Genomic DNA, 10,640 nt, shown 5'->3' with positions numbered 1-10,640 from the left:
CCCCTCCCCTCTCCCCCTCCTCCTCTCCTTCTCCTTTGAGTGCTTACTGCTCCTGCAGAGGTCTGAAATTCAGGTCCCAGCACCATGTCAGGTTGCTGGCTCACAGCAGCTAGGAGCTAGCTCCAGGGACCCCAACCTGTGCACTCACACATCTGCTGTACATTTACACAGACACACAAACACATACACATTCACATAAATTTTTAAAAAATTCTTAAAAATATTGTTTAAAAACACCTTTAAAGGTTTTTTTTTCCCCTTTATGGCTTCTCTTAGGCTTACAACTAAGATCTTAAATATACAATATAAAAACCAAAATAACTTCAATGGTGTATAAGAGACGTGCACCTCTAAAGATCTACAGCATTTTCCATCTTCACAGCTTACAGCTTTACATGCTGTTCATCAAACATATTAATACAGAGTTATAACTACCTTTTGCATTTCCAATCACAGGAAGGGAATGGAGAGTTACACACCAAAGTACAATACTGCTCTGTAGACCAGGCTAATCTTGAACTTACAGAGATCCACCTGCCTCTGCCTTCCACGTGATTAAAGGTGTGTGCCACCACTGTCTGGCTTTTAAATTTTATTTTGTTTAATTTTTTTTTTATACAGACTCTTGCTATGTTGCTCAAGCCATCCTTGAGCTCACTGTGTAGCATAGGCTGGGTTCAAACTCCCAGCGCTCTTACCTCTGCATCTGTGGTATTATAGGCTTGTGTCATCACACCTGGGGTTTTTTTGTTTTTTGTTTTTTGATTTTAACATTTGAAGAACACCCTCTTTCTGCCTTCAGCCCTCCTTGGTTTCAGAAGAGGAGTCAGCTTTGTGCATAGTGGAGATTCTTAGTGTAAAAGGAGTGGCCCCTCTCAGCTTCTGTCTCTCTCTATCTCACAAGAGAACCTATTTTTCTAGTGTCACCTGCAGAGACAACCTTCCAGTACCCTGCTGGACCTCTCCAGGGGACCTCTCTCCAGCCACCAGATTCATTGTCTGGCCTCTCCCTGTCCTTTGCATATCTTTGTGCTATCCCTCCATCTGGAACACCTTTTCCTTCTCAGAGTCTCTCACTTGTCAGCAGTCACCAAGCACACAGGATTTGTTCACAGCACCCATGGCTCCACAAACCCCTCTTCCCTGTTACCATCCCACCACATGCAGAGGAGGACACGGATTACCCCAGGTAAAGGAATTTGCCCAAAGAACACCGCTTGTGGCCAAGTGGGATTGAATCTAAACTGTCTGGCTCCAGAGTCCACAGAGCTGATACGAGGGCTGCACTGACCCTTATCTGGTGGCTCTCCCTTATCTGTGTCTCATCCCACCAGGATGAGAACTCAAGGACATGGTGTGTTAATAGGACCCTCTGTGCCCTGCTCCACCCTTGGTTCTGTATGGACAGTTAGAAAATGCCCAGAGTCCACGTGGGTTCCTCCCCTTCATTTTGGGGGTTTCATGGGCAGGCAGGCACGAGGAGGCACTCTCATGAGAGCAGGGTGGGTCCCTGAGTGTGGAAAGGGTTGGTGGCAGCAGGACGGGGCAGCAGTAGGATGGTGAGGTCCTGTGTCCCTGAGGCTCAGCCTGGGTTGTGTGGGTAGAAGGAGGTGCTGGCCTGGCCTGACAGCCCTGAGCTGCCTGTGCCTTCTGAGGGTCTCCATTCTCCCCAGGCCCTGCTCCCTGCTGGTGTTTTCTAAGGGAGCACTTGAGTTTCTAGGGCTCCAGGCCAGAAGAGTTGTGTGAGATGGATAAGAGAAGAAAAAGGAGAAAAGAGGTCGAGAGAGAGGAAGGCAGACAAACAGACAAGCTGAGGTGGGGCAGGAGGTTGGAGGGCATCATGGATCGACAGTGGCATCTGGCTCAGGGCTCTGCATCGACTGGAGCCTGGTACCTCATCTTGTTTAGATACCGGGACACAGGAGTGCTTCCAAGTTCCTACAAGGTAAGCCCAAGTCATCTTAGTGGCTGGAGGTCCTGGGGGAATCCAGGGAACCTCGGAGATACAAGACCACCCATAGTTGACCCCAGGGTTTTGGGGAGGAGAGTCAGACAAGCTCTTCAAGGTTCAGTTCCCCCTGGAGATGCCTCCCTGGGAGATTTATTTATTTACTTACTTACTTACTTACTTAACCAGCTTTTATCAGCCCTCTGTGCTATCCTTCTGTCTGGAACAGCACAAAGATCTGCAAAGGACAGTGGGGGAGGACAGACAATGGATCTGGTGGCTGGAGAGAGGCCCCCAGATTTTATTTTTATTTTATTTTATTTACCAGCTTCCACTCCCCAGCTGGTTGTTGGGAACCACCCTGCTCTGTAGCCCTAAAACTTTTCTAAGTTTACGTGCTCCCTCCTCTATAGCATGGGTCTAAAGCCCTCTATAGGGCTTTTCCTCCTGCAGAAAACAGACCGATTTTCTCCAACACTGCGGCCAAGATGAGGTTTCTGGAGCTCTTTCCTGGCTGCGGTTCCAGAGACGCACCCTGGGAATCTGGGGGTGTCAAGGTCCCTCAGTGTGTGTGTGTGGGGGGGGTCGCAGCAGGCAGTGCCCCTTCCTCTCCAGGCCCACGGGCGTCACCTAAGCCGCCGTTGCCATGGGCCCCTGGCAGATGGCCGGGTTTAGGGTTCCCAAGCGGGTGGCGCGCGGGATTAGGTGAATTAGGAGCCCGCTTCTTGTCGTGAGGCCACCAGACCAGGCGCACCATGGAGTCCCCCGGAAGCCCTGCTGACCCAGGCGAGGCACCCGCCCCGCCGCCTGGCAAGTGGGCTCTGGTGCGAAACTTGAACCAAACGCTCAAGACCTTCGCGGTCCTGCCGGTGAGCCCCGGGCCGGGAGGGGAAGGCTCATCTGCTTGAGCCTCAATTGCCCAGGCAATCAGACACCAAATGGGATGCAGGGGCTAGAAGCGCACGGGAGACTGCAGCCCTAGGATGCTGCATGGGACTAGGGACTTTGGTGTGAACTTGGCCGAAGGCACACCTCCCAGGATCTGGAGGTTTTGCCATGTGGAAACCCAGGGATGCCATGGGGGAGGGGCAGACTAACTGAACCAAGTTAAGAATAGAATTCCCAGCTTTTACAGGGGAGCACTCTGAGGCGCATAATGGGGCATCCTAGAGTCTCCCCTCTCAACATAGATGCCTATGGCAGTACATCAGTCACCTCCTGCCTATGAAATGGCGCCAGTGGGTAGAAGGATGAATGAAAGGCCATGCTCTAATTGATGCTCCTGTCGTTCCCCAGAGACCTAAGACCTGTCCCAGAGGAGAGGAGAGGCAGGAGGGGGCTGAGGACTGTGGATTGGTACTGATGTGATACTGACCCCAAGCTTAGAGTTAGGGCAGACAAAGGCGGCATTTTCCTGGATCTCTGGTGTTCGGCTACACTGTTTCCTTCCCTTCCAAGATTGCTGAAAAGTGAGGTCTGAAAAGGTTGACTGTTACAAATCACACGGCACCAGTGTCATAACTGAAACTGGAGCCCATATCTCTTGACTACCGTGTTCACTGCAGCTAAATGCTAGCTAGCAACTGGGAGTATGCTTGAGAATAGAAAGTGTCTGTGGCTGGGTCTGCATAGCAGATGGGGACCTGGGCCTGGAAGACGCTGATCTTGGATTCATTTGACAATGGAAAAGCTGTGAGTTGGCCCAAGTTACACAGGCCCCCACCAAAGTCTCTGCCATGTCTCAAATGGGATCCTCACTGCAAGCTGAGGTCCCTAGAGAGGTGCATTTCATGGCATGTTTTTTTGGTTAATATGGTGGCTGAGTCTGGCCACAGAAAGTGGCTTCCTTCTTCCTTAGCATCTGACAGCCTTGTCAGTGAGCATTCTGATGACAAAATGTACCAAGTTCCCTTTCCTTCTTGGGTCTTAGTTTCGTCACCTATAAATTAGGTATTTTTGTGTCCTACCTGCCTTGGGATACAAGGGCCTTTTCTACCCAGAGCATCGTCCACCTCCTGGGGACACCCTGAAGCTGGAAGTGTCCAGTCACTTCTGGTTGCTGTGTGTTAGAGCACCCCAGTTTCCCTCTCTGAGTCTCTCTTCCTGGCTCCCACAAGGTATCTTAATTTGGTTACCCTATGTTCTTTCTGTGGGATAAATCATCCCTGTGTGCCAGGCCCTGTGCCAGGCCAGAAGGCATCGGTGAGTCGGGGACCTGGCTCTCAGCTGTTCTCAGTCTAGGTTTGCAGTTTGTCTTTAGGGCTGAGAGTCAGTCATTCAGCCAAGAGCCTCAGCCTGTCCTGCACAGGGATAAACCTCTGGAATGTGGGGAAAGAGCCCTGGGCTTGGGGTTTCTCCAGCTCTGGCTGGGTGACGGCAGGGATGTTTTAACCTCTGAGAAACAGGGGACTCTCCACATGAGGGTATATCGTGCAGGCTAATGAAACAGTTTATTTCAGAGGACCTTCTAAAGTTCTGGAAGGTTCTGGGACTTCCACAGAGCAGTCGTCTGGCACCTGGGTCAGCAGGCAGAAATCATTTTTATTTCTCCTTTCCCTCCCTCCTTCCCTCCCTCCCTCCTTCCCTCCTTCCCTTCCTTCTTCCTTCCCTTCCTCCCTTTCTTCCTGCCCATCTTTCTCCTTTGTGGCATTGGAGACAGAGCCTATCTATAGCCTTGTGCAAGTTTTCTACCTCTGAACCGCACCACTATTGGAAGCTTCTGTCCTGCGCTCACTCTCTATCCAGACCCCTCATTCCTGCGGTCCCTCGCACACAGTCACATGCCCGTGCTTACACTCACTCCACACACATGATCACATCCACCCACACTCCCCTGCCTTCTCTCTCACTGAGGTCTTTCCTGAGCCAGGCTGGGCTTGGGTGAGAGGCCGGGCCCAGCCCTGCCTAAGACAGTGTGGCGCTAGGCTGTGAGATCAGCAGAGGACTCCATTGTCCACACAGCTGCCAGAGGGGAGTTGTCAAAGTGAAACCCCAGGGACTGGGGGTGTAGTTTGTGGGGTCAGGTAAGAGCTTGTCTAGAATGTATAAAGCTCTGGGTTTAATCTCAACTTTGTAAATCAGATATTGCACAGCATGCCTGTAATCTCAGCTCTCTAATGGAAGGAAGGTCATCCTTGCCCAAGTCTGTGGCCAGCCCGGGCTACACAAGACAAGGTCTCAAAAAAGAAAGTGAAAATTGTGCCGTTTTCTGGGTGTGGGTGGCTTCATATCCTACTTAGGAGAAAACCCAACCCCTGTGTGGTTCACAGGGCCTGTGGACCTGGTACCTGTTCCTACCATGACTCATCTCAGGGCAGCCTGGCTTGTTCCTCCTGGGATGTACCTTCCCATCTGTTCCTGCTTCATCTGCAGAGGATGGGCAGCCTTCACAGATCTCTCACAGAGTGCAAAATCAATGCTCCCTAGCAGGGCTGAGAAAGCTGAGGCCAGGGAGAAGTCACGGCTATGTGGCCGTGTGAATATGCACAGGTGACCTAGGTGCCGACAATGTCTGTCAAGCAGTTGTGAGGGTTAAGTTGGAAGCAAAGGAGTGTCCCAGACTCCCAGTGGATGCTCAGCAGACATGAACTCTTTCCCAGGCTCGTCTGGGCCTGATCATTTTTCTGACTTGTCTGCAGTCCAGTGGGACCCGGGACTGACTAGCTTGTCTCTGGCCTGCCCTAACTCCCTTTCACATGACATGAGCAAGCCAGGACCCACTGTAGCTCTGATGGGAGAGGGAGGTTTATTGGAGGGAGGGCAAAGAAATTGAGGTTCAGGGGTCAGTGAGCAAGGCTTAGGACCTGGCTCCTGACTCTAGGCCTCAAGCCCTTCCTACCACGCTACGCCCATGGCTCTGTAATGAGCCAGTGTACCAGGCTAGTACATGTGCCACCTTACTTGATATGAAAGTGTATGCTTGTTAGGATGCTAAGCTCTCCCACACTCCAGGAGAGCTTGGGAGCCCCTCCCAAAGGAACACACGTGTGTGTGTGTGTGTGTGTGTGTGTGTGTGTTAAGATTAGAATACAAGCAGATATTTTATTTCAAGACCACCAAGGACTTTTGTGTCCCAGACCCTATGCCCTCTGTCCTCCCCATAGCTGCCTCCTTAATGTCCCCTCCTGCCTCAGGGCCCTTGCTCACACCGTCCCTGCTGCCCTTTCCTTGACTGATTGCTTTTACCCTTCAGATCTCAGCATAGAGGTTTCCTCCACTGCGTAGTTCATTGGTTGCCAACTTGGAGTGTCATTCTCCTGCCGTTGCCTGCCATTCTCTGTCACTTTGGGTTCCTCCCTTCTGCTCTGCTCACCAGGGTCCACAGGGACCTGGGAAGAACTTTGCTTGCTTGGTTGTCACCGTTGTAATTTTTTCAATTAGAATGGAAATTCTATAATGGTCTCTGCTCCTTCTAAATCAAGCAGGACTTTGTATTCAGTAGGTGTCCAATACATGTTGAATAAATCAGGATGGAAGAGAGTTGTTCTGGGTCCAGCTCTGGGTTTAATTCGGCTCCCTGAGCTAAGTGTCAGGCTTTGTACTGGATGCTGCAGAGAACGTGACAATGCCCCTCCCCCACCACCTTCGAGGTCTGGGCTCTCCTCACAAACAGGAGTTGGCACGACCTTGTATCCCAGGCTCAGCAGAGAGCGGTAGGCTTACAGGAACCCCTTTGCTAGGGTGATTTTTGGAGCCTTCAATGTTTGTCACACCCTAGTGGGCCCTGTGTCTCCCTTTGGGGTAGAAAGGACATGATTTGGTGTGCCTGCCTTAGTCTCTAGTCTGTCAGGTACCTGTGTGACCAGAAACCATGGGCTGCACAGCCTCGTGGCTGAGGTTGTGCTTCCGTGCTGTTGGCTGCTCCTCTTCATGAGCCTCAGCTCACTCACCTGGAGGTGAGGGGACCTGACTTACGGAAGAGGCACTGATGACATGGTATGAGCCCCAGCCTAAGGCTGGCCACCATGAGCCTCCCAGAAAGCAAGGGTTCCCTCACCCCTGTCTTCTGGCTCAGATTCCAAGCCTTGGTGGTAGTGGGAGAGAGGGGCTCAACTTCAGGATCTCCTGTCTACAGGGGGACTATGTATGGATGGACCTGAAGTCAGGCCAGGAGTTCGATGTGCCCATCGGGGCCGTGGTGAAGCTCTGTGACTCGGGCCAAATCCAGGTGGTGGATGATGAAGACAATGTGAGTAACCATCTTTCCTCCAATCCTACTTGGGAAAGCTACAATGACAGGTGTCTAGAGTAGAAAGTGATCAGCACGCACACACACACACACACACACACACACACACACACACACACACACCAACCACATCCCTGCCATGCACACAATCCTTCCTCCTCTGTTCCTGCAAGAAAGACTCCCTTTTGCTTTCTGTGTGCACATTTCCAAAACCTTCAGGCCATTCTGGGACATAGGGCTGAGGGCTGTGTATGCTATGTTGGGGAAGCTCCTTGGCATGGCTCAGTAGAGCTTTGGAGTCAGGCTCCTTCCTTTCAAGCCTCTGTTTCCTTTAATGAGACTCCCATGTGAGCCTACGAGTGCTGGGCACCTCAGTACAGTTGGTGTCTGTCTAGGCATACTGGGCTTACTTAGCCCTATTGGCTCGTGGAATTTATCATCCACTTAGCCCTCAGGGAATCAGTCTCATGGAAAGGGACCCAGAAGTGCAAGCTTGGTAGATTGTAATGAGCCTTGAGGAAAAGGGGAAAAAGTCAAAGGAAGGGGTGTGTCACTAGGGAGGCAGGCAGTCTGTGTGAGGGTCCGGAGGCGAGCCATGGGGACTCAAGCATAAGTTCACAGCATTTGTGTGTACCTTTGCATGTGGGTGTTATGTGCATGGGTGTGCATGTGTATATGCATGTGTGCAAATGTGTGTCTCTGTGCGGACTCACGTGGGTGTCCACTGGGGGCACAGATGCACTGCAGAGCACAGGAGTGTAGGATAGTAGAGACATAAAAGACCCAGGAAGCTTCTATTTGCCATAATTGGGATTGTGTCCAATGCTGTGCCTGGCTCTGGGGACAGCCTAGCCTGGACTCCTGCCTTAGACTTCAGGTCTGGAGAAAGCCAAGAGGGAATAGAGAGTGCAGGTCCTGTTAGGACAAGGGAAGGCAGGCACAGGAGCTGTGGGCCTAGGGGAGGGAATCACTGAAATTCCTAGGGCCCCGCTACTTCTGCCTGTATTCCTGCCACCAGCATCTCAGCTCCAGCTCCAGGACTCAGGTTGTAGGAGAAAGGCTTGGCTCTGAGCTTGAGGCCAGATGTCCTTCCCTTCCTTCTGAGGCTCTACTTCTCCATGCAGGGAAGTCGCTGTTGTGCAGGGTGGGCTGGCAGCCGACAGACAGGCTGGTAAAGCTCCCCAGCTCTGAGGATGGGGACCAGGGACTCTACCTGAGGGGTAGAGTTTCACCTGGGTCAGGTTGCATGTCAGATGGTATCCTGTAACTCTGTCACTGGATCCTGAAGGTCCCCTCCCATCCTGCACACCCCTCCACCAAAGCCCTAAGAGTGGGGACTGCTGGGGGTGGGGTGAGACTGGCTAGAAACGTAGGATGTGCACAATTAGGGAAGCTGAGGCCTTGGGACCCTCTTTCCTATTTCCACTCTAGGCCGCCGTCCTCCACCTCTGTCCTCTCACTGACACGGTGGCCTGAGAGGAGGGACCTGGGCAGTCACATCTGCTTTGGCAGAGCTCAGTAGAGTGTTCAGAAAGGCTCTCGGGAGAACACTGCAGGGCCAAGGAAGCTCTGGTCTTCCTGCCTTTGCAGAATGCATTCCTGTGCCTGCCAGGAAACCCCACCTCCCTCCACAGAATGCCAGTCCTCTTTCCCAGACAGCTCTTTCCCAGATGTCCCCTACCTCACACACCCAGTCCTCAGAACTGTCTGTGGTATTTCTATGTACCTTGCTGTCTTGCCCTCTCTCCCTACCTCCTTTTCTCTGTCTTTCTTCTGTGTCTCTGCCCTTTTTGTCTCTGTCAGTCTTCAGACACTTCCTGTCTTTTTCTCTGTCTCTGTCACTCTGTCCTTCAGAACCAATGCTTCCATACTAGGCTTGTTACACTTTGGCCTCCGCTGTGGGCTGTGGACCTTGACCAGAGAGCTGCTGCCCTCAGCAGGACATCTTCCCACACAGGAGGTGGAGCTGTTCGGCTGCACTTCTTAACCTGGCCTGTCATTTTACATTGAGTCTGACTGCCACTGTGAAGCCAGGTCCCACTTCTCCGTTATGTGTCGTGAAGAGAACACTCCTGGTCTTTGGAACCTGGTGGCTCAAGGTGTCCAGCCCATACCTGGCCGAGTGTATCCCAGGCCCCAATGACCTGCACACCTGACAAGATTCTCCACAGGCGATAACTTTCCCCTCCCCCTCTCCGGGACGGAAGCACTATTATCTTTGCTGTTTGTGGACTAGGCCCTAGCGGCCCAGGAAGGAGGTGTGAGGAGCCAGGAAGGTGGTGTAAACTGCTTGGCCTCTGTCCTGTCTCCCCCTCCCCCAGCTCCATAGAACTCACCAGCCAGGCCTGTGAAAGACACCCTGGTGGTGCCGGATTCCCATTGCAATTGCTCCTGCCAACCCCTTACACACCATGCCCACACCCTCCTGGAAGGACTGTTTTTGCTGGGCCCTCAGCCTGGCCTTCTTTCCTCACTTCTTATAGAAACTTTCTCTTCATTCAGGTCTCAGCTTAAATGCTCCCTCCTTGGAGCAACAGTCCTCAGTATCTGCTCACAGTAGCTCTGTTGAGTTAACTGACCTATTTAAGAAGGAATTATGGATCAGAGGGTGGGGCAAAAGGCAGTAAATAGCTGCCCAGAGGCCCTGTCCTCTGGTTCCATCCAGGGGCCAGGGACAGGCAAAGGAAAATTTCCAAATGGATCAGCTTTTATCAGAGTGTTTGGGAGAGAGGAATGTTCCACATGGTGCTGGAAGTGTAGACGAGTCCTTGACGTCACTGCTGGGCCCCTGGTGCATTGGGAATGGCTGGGTGAGGGCCTGGAGTGGATTAAGTTTTCCTGCTGGAGTGCCATGGAATGCTAGGGAAGCTGGAACAGGGCTCTGGCTGGCCCTGCCCTGACCCTTCTGAGCAGATGGGTGAGCTACCTCTTCACCCCTAGAAGCAGGGGTTGAGCTGAGGCCAGAGAGGAAAAGTGTGGACCAGTGTGTGGCTGTCATGGCAGCAGCCATTAGAGAGTGGGATGGCCAAAGTCACGTGACCAGATCTGTCAGGAACAGCCTGGGACTGAAGCTAGATTCCTCCTAGGGACTCCCGTTGGAGCTTGTGACATCTAAGAACAGCTAGAGGAGATACAAGTTTGCAGGGTCTTGACAGGTGTGTTACATCTATTAGCAGACCTATGGATTTGGGAGGCTGGAGCAGAGAGGTTCCCTCTATCGGCAGAAACCATGTTTGTTTCCGGCTCAAGGTGAGGGAAAGAGAGTGTGGGTGGGCTGGGGCCATAGCCGGGACCACAGGTCAGAGTCTGGTGATATGAAAAGGCTCTTGACCCCAGCGATCCCAGGAAATTGAGGCTCTATTCTCTAGAGGGAAGAATTCAAGACCTTCCTAGATGCCCTCGTCAGCCATCTGGTGGCTGCAGAGATTACTGCAAGAAAGTGAAGCACGCGCGCGCGCGCGCGCGCGTGTGTGTGTGTGTGTGTGTGTGTGTGTGTGTGTGTGT

The 10,640-nt window shown here is 52.3% G+C and overlaps 1 protein-coding gene across 5 annotated transcripts in view; it reads left to right on the top strand.

Annotated features, from left to right (window-relative positions):
- The window catches only part of Myo7a (myosin VIIA), a 68,785-nt gene that overhangs the window by 5,763 nt on the left and 52,382 nt on the right, over nt 1-10,640 (top strand). For 3 of the 5 annotated variants that reach the window (XM_021165945.2, XM_021165943.2, XM_029479536.1), the window contains exon 3: nt 7,023-7,136. In XM_021165945.2, the coding sequence (XP_021021604.1) occupies nt 7,023-7,136 (114 nt within the window). Of the gene's footprint in view, nt 1-1,523; nt 1,946-7,022; nt 7,137-10,640 lie in introns of those variants that run through there. The other 2 variants (XM_021165942.1, XM_021165941.1) reach the window with 1 other exon arrangement.

The sequence above is a fragment of the Mus caroli genome, chromosome 7, assembly GCF_900094665.2.
Source record: "Mus caroli chromosome 7, CAROLI_EIJ_v1.1, whole genome shotgun sequence".
Taxonomy (NCBI): domain Eukaryota; kingdom Metazoa; phylum Chordata; class Mammalia; order Rodentia; family Muridae; genus Mus; species Mus caroli.
Note: the sequence above shows the minus strand (reverse complement) of the source record. Positions and strands in the feature narration are given on the sequence as shown.